At 43.4% G+C, this 13,716-nt stretch overlaps 1 protein-coding gene across 1 annotated transcript in view; it reads right to left on the reverse strand.

The window, feature by feature from the left end:
* Nucleotides 1-7,184: 7,184 nt before the first annotated feature.
* NPEPPS (aminopeptidase puromycin sensitive) overlaps nucleotides 7,185-13,716 on the reverse strand; it is a 39,384-nt gene continuing 32,852 nt past the window's right edge. Inside the window, exons 17-23 of the mRNA XM_075036440.1 lie at nucleotides 13,201-13,420; nucleotides 12,427-12,569; nucleotides 11,580-11,636; nucleotides 10,988-11,095; nucleotides 10,577-10,732; nucleotides 10,423-10,470; nucleotides 7,185-8,579 (exon numbers count right to left, since the gene is read on the reverse strand). Of these exons, the coding sequence (XP_074892541.1) occupies nucleotides 8,427-8,579; nucleotides 10,423-10,470; nucleotides 10,577-10,732; nucleotides 10,988-11,095; nucleotides 11,580-11,636; nucleotides 12,427-12,569; nucleotides 13,201-13,420 (885 nt within the window). The 3' untranslated portion in view covers nucleotides 7,185-8,426. The remainder of the gene's footprint in view (nucleotides 8,580-10,422; nucleotides 10,471-10,576; nucleotides 10,733-10,987; nucleotides 11,096-11,579; nucleotides 11,637-12,426; nucleotides 12,570-13,200; nucleotides 13,421-13,716) is intronic.

Raw genomic sequence — 13,716 nt, forward strand, 5'->3', positions numbered from 1 at the left:
AAAGGGGTGACAGAGCCGCACATCCGAGGGCAGGGAAGGCCGGACCCAAATCCCCCAGGATGCAGGATATTAGAGGGGGGAGAAAAAAAAAAAGTTAAAATGAACACCTGGAGAGAAAAAAAAAAGGCAGGGCAGAACAAAGGTGTAACTGAATAATTAAAGCCCAGTCAAGGCTGTCTCTGTGACTTGCAGGGCTCTAGCTTGCTCACCAGGAGAGAGCAATTAGTAACACAATCAGGCTGTATTGTGGGACTAAATAAATCCCAAGGCCACAGGGAGAAGGGACAATTACCTGGCGACCCAGCCCTGTCCTCTTCTCCTGCGGGCAGGAGTCTGAGGATGCCGGGAAGGGCACTGCTGCCATGGGAGAGGCGAGCTCCGCTCCAGGCGGACATGCATTAGGCTCTGCTCTTCCCTGGCAGTCATATTTCTTCCATTAATCATTCTCTACTCTGAATATATTTTGGTTTCCTGGGAAAGGGACACACTCCAGAAATGGGATCCGATCGAATGCCACTGTCTCTGAACGGGTAAATGAGGGGAAGGGGGGAAGTTTAGCTGACCGCAGCAGGGGAAAACTCTCGAGTTACGAATACTTGGGAACAGTCAACATGATGAGCATGACGGACTGTCCTGACCGTCACATTACTGCACCATACACAGAGTCAGTCCCGCAGCTAAAGGCACACTGTCATTCCAGTTGCAAACAACTGCATTTATCAACCGGCTGCAGGAAAGGTACATCAGGCTTCAGGTGCTGCGTGACCTTCTCCAGCTCAGGACACGCAGAGGTGGAGCAGCTTCCAGAGGCCAGCATCACCACCGTTGCTTCCTCCCGTGAGCTGAAATCCCAAGCAGGCTTCCCTCCCCTATCCAGCTGAAAGCAGAAGATGGGGAAAACCAGTCTAGCTCATCCTTGATGTCTCCAGGCCTTCCTGTCCCACACTACTACTGTTTCCCTCCACAAATCCGAGGAAAGTGTTATGCTGCAGGGCAAAACAAGTGCTGGCCCCTGAAGACTGGTCTTACTCATTGCTGAGGAAGTGGACTCGCCCATAGCTGTGCAACACAAAAAAGATTCATCATTCCCCTAAAGAAATTCAGGTTACAGGGACGGACCGGTACTCTGGGGCTCAGGAGACCTAGATACTGTCCCTACCTCTGCCAGCGGCCTGCAGGAGAATCTCGGATAACTTCTTTTGCCTACCTATGCCTTGAGTCTCAGATTTTAAAATGGGGACTGATCTGGATCAGCTTCTTTTGTAAAGTGCTTTGGGATCTCTGGATGAGGAGTACTAAGTATCAATGCTGACAGGTTTAATGCAGTTACAAGCAGGGCTAAAACAGGTCCATACATCAGGATTTTAATTCTGTTTGTCCTGCTGCCATCATCTTGTTGCACGGTCTTATGGTGTCTTGCCTGCACTTCTCTCAGCCACTCCAGCTGGAAAAACAAACCTGAGACTAACCTCTGGAAGGTGGACAGGGAGTGCATTCGCTGGTGACTGCAAACCTTTGAGATGTCCGAGATAAGACAGCAAAGGAGCGCAGGATGCGGAGGCAGCGACAGCGTGACCATGGCACGCAGTGCTAGCAGAAGGAGAGAGGGGTGCCGTTCCCTGGTAAATCTGTACCAGCGGAGGAGTCTGGACGGGCAGAGTGGTAAACACTTCACATCGTTGACTCGCTTAAGACCAATTATTATTTACAGCTTGACTCATGGAATAGAACAGACACGTTATTCAGCCTGAAGTATGGAGTTCACTTCATGCACAGTCCTCTTCACCACTCTGTAGTACGCCTCCGCTAGCAGATCAAAGTCAACTCACTGAGCAGCATTTGGGTTGAAATCAGGTGAAATTCACTCTCTTGCAGCTAATCCCCAGCAGGGAGGAGACCAGACAGGAACAGAGGAGCCTGGTACACAAGCTGCAGTTTGCTGCTGGGATTAGCTGAACCCTGTCCTGCTCCAAGCTGCTTCCCTATTCCCCTCCCCAGCGCTAAGCTCTAGGACACAACCCAGAAGCGCACAGTCCTTCAGCAAGTGCAGTTTCACTGACCACTGCAGCCCTTCCACGTTGCTGACCAGGATGACTTTCCTTAGGGACTGCTCCCATAGGAAAGCCAGGGAGAGAGAGAAGGACTAAAGAATTTTCTACAAATCTGGCCTCAGTAGCAATGAAAGCCCGAAAACCCAGTGTAAAATCAGGATAAGCGAGACTGTGGAATCAGCTCGCTCTGGTAGTGCTTGGGCTGGAGCTGTAAACTTGAGCTAGATGCACTGTTTTTCTCCTCATTGCCATAAATGGCATACTCAGCATTCACATTACAGAGGCTTATATCATCTCCTGTTTTCATAAACTGACTACAGAAACTGGGAGAGAAATGCTGAAAAGCTGCTGACTCTAGAGACAGGGTACTTGGGGGTTATTTCGGCAAGCGAAATGGATAGAACAAACTAGGTGACCAGGTTCCCCTTCCCGAGTCTATCGAGTCTGCTTAGTACCTTCAGGTTTCTCAGAAAATCCTACATACAGAGAAATTCCAAGGGACAGGAACTATCTGTGATTTTATATATGTCCTGAGCTTGGAGTTCAGTGGAAACCTCTAAGGAACCACTGTAAATCAAGCAGAGTTTAGATGACACCAGATTTAAGAAGTTACACAGGATTCCAAAATAAGATTATTTACACGAACAACCACATGTGCTTTGAAAGGACAACACGTGCACCAGGTGCGGCCCTTCCGCTGTAGGAAGCAAAACGTTAAAGGCTGCTTAACACTCCACACTTCTCTAATCCTGAATTGCAGCAACATGGTGGATTTCTGTGCGCTCCATCTCACCCTGCTGGAGCAGCCCGAAGGCTGACTTAGGTGCTGCAAAGAGAAGATGCATTTTCCTAACAGTCAGGTGATGAAATCGTTTTGAAAAAAAACCTGGATGAAATCCAGCCGGCACAGATGACTAAGTTACACAAGGCTGAGCAGAGACACTCACCTGGTCTTCCTTGCTTAGAGGGAATTATTTCCAAGCACTTTGGTTATGTTCAGTCTTAAAATAACCTCACTTTTCTTTCCTTGTTTGGGTCCCTGTAAAAGAAAAGTTAATGAGTCCACAACATCAACCCAGTGAAAAGGATTACGGTGGAGCACAGCATACTATCCTCTTTGGCTCTGAGTTTTGGCACATAACGTGTATTTTCCCCACACATTTTCACTTGAACATGAGTAATTTTAACCTTAAACCACAAATTTAGCACAGCAAATGGAGCTCTCCTGTACTGAAAGTCTGAAAGAGCCCAAATGGAGCTCACTGAGCCAGCCACTGCTCAGCCCGATTTTTGATCGCTCGTTACTGCTTGGTCCTTCCTTCACTGGGGGGTGGAAGGATGCTCATGTTGACATCGTCACTGAAGGACAAGCCACACATGATCCTCCTTCACTAACCAGAATCCGCTCAGCAATAAAAGGCGGCTTCACTCAAGTTGGTATCAATCCTATGGCTGCCGTGAGCCTTGTCCTGATCCTGATAAAGACTCACTTATCCATCGCCTGTCACAGAGCATTTTCAGTCGTACAGGTATTTTGCATGGGTTAAGGTACCTTTAACAAGGACATGGGTGTAAAGTCTCTGAAACACAGCGATGTAACAGCTAATCACAGGGACAGTCAATGGTGGATAACACCAAGACCTCACTGCATCTCATGACCCTGTACAGAAACAAGTAGGTACACGTTGGAGAAGGATTTGGGAAGTCAAGCTTAGGGTTTTGCTGGGTTTTTGATTGTTTTTCAAAGGGTTCACAGGCTTTTTTTTTTTTTTTGCTGTACACCATTTAATTTTACTCTAATTTAAAAGATGGAGCATATTCTTAACACAAGCATGTTTGGGAAGAGAGCCTGGCGTTTGGGGAAGCAAATAATAAGTCTTTCCAGATGTTGCAGTTCCCCTTATGCTAGATAAAATTTTGGTCTGAAACCTGGGTATTTTTGGAGAGTAAACTGGATTCCAAAACTTTCCCAGCTAATTCCACATCCGCCTGGCAAGCTTGTGCCTTTTTCCCTGACAGATTAAATATTATTCTATCCCACGTGTAAGAGTCTTGCAAATATCAAAGCAATGACTATATATAGGAATGTATATTTTTGTTATTACAAAACTTGCCTTTTCCAAATTGCTTTGGAGAGATCACACGTGCGATTACTATTTTTTTAAATGGAGGGGACGCTTTCTGAGCAAACCTGGCTGTGTCAGTGGCAGGACTGGATCTGCATCAGCAATGGCAGGGCAGGAGGCCACCAGTTCTCCACCCACTGTAAGCATTCCCAAAAACAATTTAAAAAACTCAATTTCCAGCTTATTTGAAGCTCCGCATTTCAGTGTCATGGGGCCAAACGCAGTGCAGGTGCCTGACCATTCCATACTGGCTCAGTGTCAAAGTGGCTTGGTATCAGCTTCCAGTCGCAACCAACACCGACTAGATTTCAACTACTTTCATTATTTTTACTGCCCCTGCTAAGAGAAGCAAACAAATGAACATGCTGAGATTCCCTTAAAATTCAGGTTCAGTTATGTAAGGCTGATGGGGTAGGAAAAAAGGACACATCTCAAACTGAAGATCCACCTAGTCAAGACCGCTACACCTAGTCAAGACCAAGGCAAGATGATTAGGAAGACAATTTAAAAAAAAGGACAGGTTAAAAAATTAACTATCCCCCAACCATGCCCCCTTCCTCCAAGGCCCCAACAATCTGCAGCATGGATTTGTTTCAGAAATGATTTTAAAATATGAATTAACCCTTTAATCTCAAGGCTAAAAGAACATTGCACGAATCACTCATGCATCCTCTGCTCAAGACCAAGAAATTTACATTGCTTTAATACATTTTTCTTCATAAACCACTGCCTCAGTTGACACATGAGCAGGAAGCAGCCCCTGCAGTAAGGGCAGCAGCTGTCCCAAGCCTGATCACCTGAAATTCAAGTGAACAGCTTTGGCACAGCAGTAAGACAGCTCACCAGGCAAAAGCCTGACTTACAAACTGGCTGTATCAATCCATGTTTTATCAGACCAATGTTCCACCTTGGCAGGAATCAAACTCCTACTTCTTTAAAGGGGAAGCTTCATGGCAAGGCAGTACCTTGGACACAGCACAGCCAACCTGTCTGCAACAAAAACCAGAGGTCTGCAACAAGTACTGTTTCCATAAGTTTACCTGAAACTATGAAGAACAAGAGAAGGGCAAAGTAATAACACCACACATCGTCTATTTTGGAACAACTCTGCTGCTTCCTAGGCAGGAGGATGCTCACTAAAGAAAACTTTTTGTGGTTTTGTTGGGGGGGGGGATAGGGAGGCAAACAGAAGGCAAAAGGACAAGGTTACTTACTTGTAAGTGCCAAGATTAAAGCCAGGTACTAGTGTTGTATCAAAAAAGTAAGTTAAAGGAGCAACAAATTGAGTATCTCAAGTTGGAAGGGACCCATAAGGGTCATCAAGTCCAACTTCCTGCTCCTCACAGGACTACCTAAAACGGACCCGTATGACTAACAGCATCATCTAGACTCTCCTTGATCTCTGACAGGCTTGGTGCCATGACCACTTCTGTGGGGAGCCTGGTCCAGTGACTGACCACCCTCTCAGTGAAGAAGTGGGTGCACATAGTAAGTTTAATCGTTAAGAAAACCTTTCTGTTCCAGACGTTGAAGGAGATTTTCACACCAATGTTTTTATGAGCCAGATTCAATGCAGACTTTTGTCATCACTCAATCACCAGGACACATCCAGGCAGGACCATCTCATTACGCCTGACAGAAGAGACATGGAGGCAAACTCCTCCTACTGCTGCTGCGAAAATTTATATTGCTTTTATTTCCATTATAAGCCTGTACTAGGAATAAAGGACACCACTATTACCTACGTAGTTTAGGTCTTTATCTAAGACACAGAAACCAATGAAACTGCCTGAGAGGGAAGAAAGAATATATCAAGATTTCTTCAAACATGCTTAACCTGAATAGATATAGTGGAGTCCTTGTTAAAAGCTAGCTTCTGTATCATTTAGGTATCCCTGATGTGTGCTGGAACACTGCACCCTCCACAGCCCTAGCAAATACACTCAATTCTTACGGACAATATCCTTGCTAATCATCATGTGAGCCCCATTTCATCTCTTTCCTCATCCACAGTAACTCTTGCTGTTCTTGTCCTGACCCTCTCCTGAGCATCAGTTTGTCTCCAATGGAAAAAAAAGATCTCACATTAAGTGGACAAATCCCAAACTTACTTTCATGAAGAATTAAAATCTACTTTCTTTGCATGCAGAAGAGACTAGGACTAGTCAGTCTGCTGAGACTATTCAGTTTGCTCACTGACCACAAGCTTGTTATTTTTGTCGCTCTCCTTCAACTGCTTGCATGTCATTTGCATTGTTTAAAGTCAAAACAAGATCACCTCAACTTGCAGCTACAGTACTTCTCATTTCATACATCACCAGTCATGCTGGAATCACAACTTTGCATGTTATTTTGTCAATGTGCAAGAAGCAGAAGAGAAACCAGCTTACTCTTCTGAAATTACATTGGCTCTGCAGTGCTGACAGCAGGAAAAAACATCAGTCAAGTTAACAGATATGACTCAGGACAAACAGAATTCCTGTTTCAGTCTCATTTCTGACCACATAGCCACACTAGCCCTAGGGATACCAACCCATGCGATACCGTTCAAGAGCACTGTGCCCCTGCTAACTATAAACTTGCCCATTCTGGTGTGTATCCCTGCCCTGGCTCATCGCCGTTGGCATCAGCAGCATCTGCACAATACTATTCCCACTTGCAGAGTCCCTCAACTTTTCAGGTGTTTGTTTAATAGAAATTTGCTTATTCACAATTATTTTCCCTCTCCTTTACCTTCCAAATTCTGTCCTGGTTAGTTCTTTAGTGCTTGACTACAATCTTTATTCAGATTACACAAGATCTACTCACGATCAGTACGGTATGTGCTCATTCAGCTGCCCTAAGACCTAGCACTGATAACAGAAGAGGAGAAGGCTGAGAACAAGGGTTTCCTTGGGGCTGTTAAAGACACCATCGACACGTGACCTCCGCTGTTCCCTCAGAGGTTTAGGTCCTTTGAAAGCAGCAACACTCTTTCAGGCTTCAAACAGAACACAAGATCAGGACATGAATTTCACATTGACATTTTTATTAACGCCAACTGTTTTAATTTTTTTTTTTTTTAAACAATAGCACAAAAATGTTTCAGGGAAGCAGTCTGACAGTTAGTCTGATGACCTTCTGAAATACAGTTAAGCCACACCAAATACGAATTCCTGTTAAAGAAAAAAAAAAAATATATGGAACTCCAACCTTTCTATTAGAGGGTGTTGTGTCTGGTTAGTAGACCACGCTGCTTTGTGAAGTAAATGATGGCACACAGCTTAGACTTCATCATCACGCCAGTCATCACTAATTTAAGGCTTCTGAATCAAATTACCATCAACATCACAGAAAGGAACGAAAAGCTAGTGTTGCTACAGCCATGAGGAGATTGAACAAGCTGGATCTTTTAGACAAATAACGGTGTCTTGAATAGAAGAGACCTGCCCTAACAGCAGCCAGGAGAACCAGTCACACAGTAGTTATCTCCTCATTCGCATGCATTTTGAGGGTGCAATTTAGTAAGAAAAAAAAAAAACCTGCATGAATCTTTCTCTTATTTAATGTGGCTATGAAAGATGTTTCCTTACAATTCCATTATCTCTAAGAAGGACATCAGCAAGTGGAACCAAGGAGAAAAACCAAAGAGCAACAGAACATTTTTCTTTTTGCTGAGAGGTAACACAAAAGGGAGGGAACCTACTGTCCTTGGATTGGGGGGGGTTGCAGGAACATCTCCCCAAAACCTTGCACTTAGAATGATGCACAGACTCTATGTTATACCAGCTACCTGCCTTTCCGAGTGACCTGTTCCACACAACGCTCAGAGGCATTAACCCATTCTTGCCCCAGACTCTCCACAAAATTCCACTGACCTAGAAACCACTGGTTTCCTTTCTTTTTGGGGAGGGCTGGGGGAAGGTGTAAAAAACAGAACATCTGTCAATAAGAGTGTCAGGAGGGGGGTGTTAAATATTTTAACCACTGACAAGGCTTGAGGAAGTTTCACAGTTTTGTTATGCTCTATTTTATTACTATCATATTTACAGATTTTTCTCTCTTTTTTTTTTTTTTTGCTGAATTGCTGATAATTTTAATAGAATTTAAATCTGGAGTGTGAGCAGGAACCAGTTAACTACATTCATTGTCCAATCCCCATTGGTTTGAGAAAAAGACTCCAAATTCTTGGCATATGAATCAGCTGTTGGGTAGCTCCTCCCTCTCCCCATGAGGCGGCAGCAGGACTGCAGCAGTGGCATGCACAGATTCACACCATGGCTGGTGGGGCCTTGCGCTGCAGAAAATATTGGTGGATGTTCTCGGCGTCCCGCTTCAGCCAAGCTGCATTCAGCAGAATATTTTCACAGCACTGCTGGACAGTGCGTTCTGCCGATGGAGCTGGGTGACTCTCAAAGAAGGCCTGTATAAAAAGCACACAACCATCCATAAGGGTATAAACAGGCATAGACAAGATTATATTTTTAAGTCGCCAGATTCCCTAGATTATATAGAAATGCTCTTGTGAATTATGTTCCTTGTCTGCCTACAGTTCCTGCTATCTGCTCTCACCAACATCACAGACCCTGAAAAATTTGCAGGGTGCTTGCTGAGTTTGCAAGACATGTAATCCCAAGTACAGAGTGGGAACAGGAAAATGCCTCCATTTCTCTGCTAAAAGGAAAGCCATGGTAGCTTTCTATGAACTAGCCCAAACACTGCCTCCTGTCCTGTACTGTTCTTGCTGCCAGGGACAGCAAGCGGCACTTGAAGAGATGCACTCAGTCCCTTATTGGGAGGCAACAAACAAGCAGCAAATCAAGTGTGTATTTCTGGATACTTGGAAGAAGACGCTAACAGAAGCCTAAGGCCATTTTGCTAAAGCATTTGTCTAGGTATCAGATTTCTTAGCATTCTACCTAGGCCTCTTTCCAAGCTGCATAATGACCTCCAAGCACCCACAGCACTCAAGAGTTTTGCTGAGTAGTCTCACATTTCTTCCTCCAGAATCAACAATATCGATCCCCTGCAAATAGCTGAAGCTGAAGAAACTGCACCAGAGGCTCCTGTGACTTTGCACTTCACAATTGGTTAAAGGGTAGAGTAAACCGGCATAGCAGGGAGTCATCCCCCATCTTCATACAAGCAGGTTTTTCCCAGTATTTGGCAGATCACCTCACATTGATGTACGCTACAAGGTGACATCGAGACTCAGACACAGTAAGTACTCCAGCTAAGAGCTAGGTATACTGTCTCAGGAAGTTCTCCTGGAAAGTAGTTATGATTTAGTTAGGGATGATTGTTCTGGTAAATGTTTTGCAAAGTGTTAAGAAAAAAATTAACTATAGTGCAGGATTTCTCTGTAAAATCACTTATGCTACTATATCTTTTCTAAGAAGAGATCACTAGATGATGAAAAGACAGATAGAGCTCATGGCTCAGCTTATCTTTGAAATAAGAATTCCTCCCGAGTATTTTCCTAACAGGAAAGTGATAATTAAGGGCCATATATTTAAGTTTCTTCTTCCAAGAAGGAGCCCCTGTAAAAGTGCAGGCAAAGAGTAAATAATAAAACATACACACATTCTCAAAACTCTACCAAGAGCAGTGCCTACGCTCCCAACTCAGAGGGGATACTTGAGCGCAGTAATGAAATCACATCATCTTGAGCCACCGACTTCAAGACAGACTCTCTCCAAACACATTAACCTGCCTTGTATCAAAGTCTTGCTCTTAGTACACAGCACAAATGACCACATAAAACTTGGACCTATAGTATGGAATTTAGCCAATTAATTCCCCCAGGAGTCCCTGGGTGCTAGCACAGTCAGCCCCAAACACGCTATATCAGTCTGGGGAGGAATGAAGTGGTGGTGTAAAAGCCTCAGCTTACTATGGAAGTTGTAACAACTACAAATTTTGCTACAATTATCTTTAAAGGTTGTCTCTCGGGGAGTCTCAAAACCATTGCCACAAACTGTGCTGGAGTTTACAAAAGTTTAAATGAGTGAAACAAATGAAACAGAAACCACTAGAAGTTGCACATTACTTTGTGAAACTGCTAATTTAAGACATTTCAATAAAATAACTCAACCTAAAGCAGTGCAATTCGGGGACTAGGCAACAGTCAAAATAGAGGCAGAGCCAAGGTTCAAAAACAAAAGCCTCATAGAAACTCATGGCTCTTCCATTAGGTGCTTACAGTCTAGAGCACACAATGTTTGTCACAGGTGATGTTAATCGCTTCTTTAACTAAAATTTCTTACCTTAACTTCTGAGGCCATTTTATCATTTGCAAATCCATCCACTGTTAGCTGAAGGAAAAAAATATTAACCCAGGGTAAGCATTTAGCATTTCAAATGTAACAGTTTAGTTTTGGTCATGTATGTGAAGAGGACTTTTCTCACAGCTGCACGTACCTTTATTAGTCTGGATATTAAGAATCCACCTTGGTATCGATTATAAAGTTCCTCCCAATTATCCCTTACAAATTTCCAAGCAGCTTTCCTCCCCTGCTTGCTGCCTCCAGCTACTCCACCAATAACAGATACCGTGTCCTGCGGACGTACCTCTTCCTGAAGAGGAAAGTGTAGACAAGTATTCAAGACTGTTTGAACAAATATAGCATGTTGGCTTTATACATTTCTATGCTGAATTGGCCTTATGCTTTTCTATGCTGAATCTGTCAATGATAGCTTTCCCCCCCGCAAAGTTTAAGATACAACTCAAAGATTTAATCGTTAAGACTACTGCTCCTATTCTAGCGCATTATTTGTGCGCACTTGTCATTCTCACGAGGTAAGGAAGCAGCAGCTTTTCCAATAACTTACTGAAAGTGCAAAGGTGAGAACTTTTTGAATCAGTTCTGGTTGAGAGATGGCTCCAAGAACTCGTTCAATTCGGTTCTTCTCCTCCTGCATGTCTGCTTGCTTGTGAAGCTTCAAAACCAAAGTGAATAATATTAATGCATGGTATTAAATGCTGACTTTTTACCTAGCATTACTGAGCTTGCTGTGTATGTTAGAGCTGCTAGATTAGTCTTCAAGCCCAATATGTGACAAATTGAACTTGTTAACAAATCAACCTGCAGCTATCCACATTAGGGACCTCATTACATGTACATCAGCAGAAAGTACCATTAGTAATAAACTGATCTTTGCCACTGTTTATATAAGGTCATAGTAGGACCGTGCCTCCAAGCAATGAAAAATAATCCCAAAATGAGAGATGCAACAATCCACTAGGTGGCAATTTCACACTACCCACGGACTAAGGAACACAATGAAGCCCTAGTGTTCACATCATCCATAAAACATTGGATTGAGCCTGTGTGCACATAAACTATGTCTGAGAGGAACTTGTAGGAATATTTAGCTTTTCATTGCATAAGCTGGCAGTGTTAACAACAGAGTGTGCACTCACCTTCAGCATAGTGTCTAAAGCAGTACTATCTCCATGCTTCAAAATAGTTACATATACCTAAGATAGAGCATAAACAAGCAAGGTCCTTCAAAACCCACACTTTTAGAAGTGCAACAGTCAATTTCTACATATTTGGGGTAGATTTAAGACAAGTGAACAGATCTGGAAGATAACAGCACTGATCCCTTCTATGTTTTAGGACTGGATTTTAAAGATGCATCAACTCCTTTACCCCTTCCTCAATTTCAGCATAATTTTGGTAATTTCAACCACAGCAAAACACCAGAACAAGAAATCTTTGTACCACGCAACACCCAGCTAGTGAATACTTCACATACACTCAATCCGTATCTACCATAGTTAGACTTTGTGCTCTGCAGGGCCAAGCTGACACCTGCAGAGTTCTTCCACGATCCCTGCAGTTTACCACAGTGCTTTTAAACCTGCAGGACATAGACTGGTCACGGATGGATGTAAATGAGTAGACATCAGCTCAGGTTCAGCACTGCACTTGAATAGTCTTCAAAACCCAAAACAATCTAGAGACCAGAGTTGTTCTGTGGCAGTCAAAGTGGGTGTACAGCTGAGCTTATTAGTTATAACTAAGTATTGGCCACAACAGATGAGGCTTACTTGATTCAAGAAACACAGAGATGTTTGTACCATGCTCCCCAGTATCATTTTCTTCATAACTGGATTTATCCAAGCTCCCACCACCTCTGCCAAAACCAGTCGGTCTCATACCTTGACACTGGCTTCCCTATTCTTGGAAATACAAGAGTTCAGTGCACACAGTGCTAAGTGAGTGGGGACAATCTTTTGGGAACCTAAATTTACAGTAACCTACAGGACTCCTCAGATCAGCTGACAGCATATGTTTTCCTTCCACATGGTCCTTAAATCGGCGTCGGGCTTCTTCTAATGTTGCCTTGTGCCCAGCTTTTCCTAGTTTGCCCAAGACCAGACCTCTCAGAAGGGCATCTAGATGACCTAATGAGCAAGTAGGAGGAAAAGAATAATTATTTGGAGACACAATTCAGCAATTAATTTAAGTGTTCTTCCACCTAGAGTGATCAGGACAGAGCTGGATAACAATCCTTCCACATGCTTCAGCGTATCTAGAGAAACTAGGCCTTTTCTCACCCTCCTTGGTGCCAGCTGGAGAATACATTGATTTTTTTTTATAGCAAGAGGTTAGAAGATGATGATTCTGGCCCAAACACAACAGGCTAGGCCTGTAACCTGAGCTAAGTCAGTAATATTAACCATTTGGATCCACAACAGGACTGACTAGGACAAGTAAACATACATGTACGTGGCTTTCCAACCTTGTAGTCTAATAAGTTTCATGCACTCCAACAGATGCAAAACTAAAGCAGAGAATTTTTATTAGTAAGTGACCAGGTAGGGAAAAGTTTTACCATTTTAACTTGTGCCTGATAACAGAGGGTTGTTTGGCGGTTTTGTGTTTGTCTGTCTGTTTTTAAATACAAAAATATCCCTGAATGCCTACTTCAGATTCCTCTTCCTCCCTTCTCTTCCATTTCCCAAAATCCTGATGGCTTATTTACACATGAGTTTTCCAAACCCACTACTGGATTTCACAGCATAAGTTTCCTACCCTCTCCAGGTTTGGGGTCCCATCCCAGTCTCTCCCCTATTGGTGAAAAGACATCTTTCACGAACACCTGGATTTCCTCATAGAAGTCTGTGTGGGACAAGAGAGTTGAAAGAATCCCCAGGTTACAGCTGAGGTCGCTCCACACAGTATAATTGGGCTCATTCACAAAAGCTTCCATGACTTTTAGAACCTCTACAGTGCTAATGATTCCAGCTCGGGCCTGGGAGAGGAAAAGACACAGATTAATCTTACTTCCAAACAGAGTTAAGACATTTAATAAATGGCTCATCACATTATTTTACAGTCCTCCCTGTTCAATTTGCACAGCCTGCATATAAACTCTATTGTCTCTGTTGTGGGGCTCTGCCAAGGTGAGTTAACACTAGTCAAAGCACCTTAGCTGTCTGCTCATGGCACACGATGCTTTTTATACACAGGTAAGCACTTTACAAAGAGACAGCTATATAATTATAAGCACATTTTGCAAACAAGAAACAGGCAAGGAGATTAAGTGAC

The sequence above is a fragment of the Buteo buteo genome, chromosome 9 (genome assembly GCF_964188355.1).
Source record: "Buteo buteo chromosome 9, bButBut1.hap1.1, whole genome shotgun sequence".
In the NCBI taxonomy this organism is placed as follows: domain Eukaryota; kingdom Metazoa; phylum Chordata; class Aves; order Accipitriformes; family Accipitridae; genus Buteo; species Buteo buteo.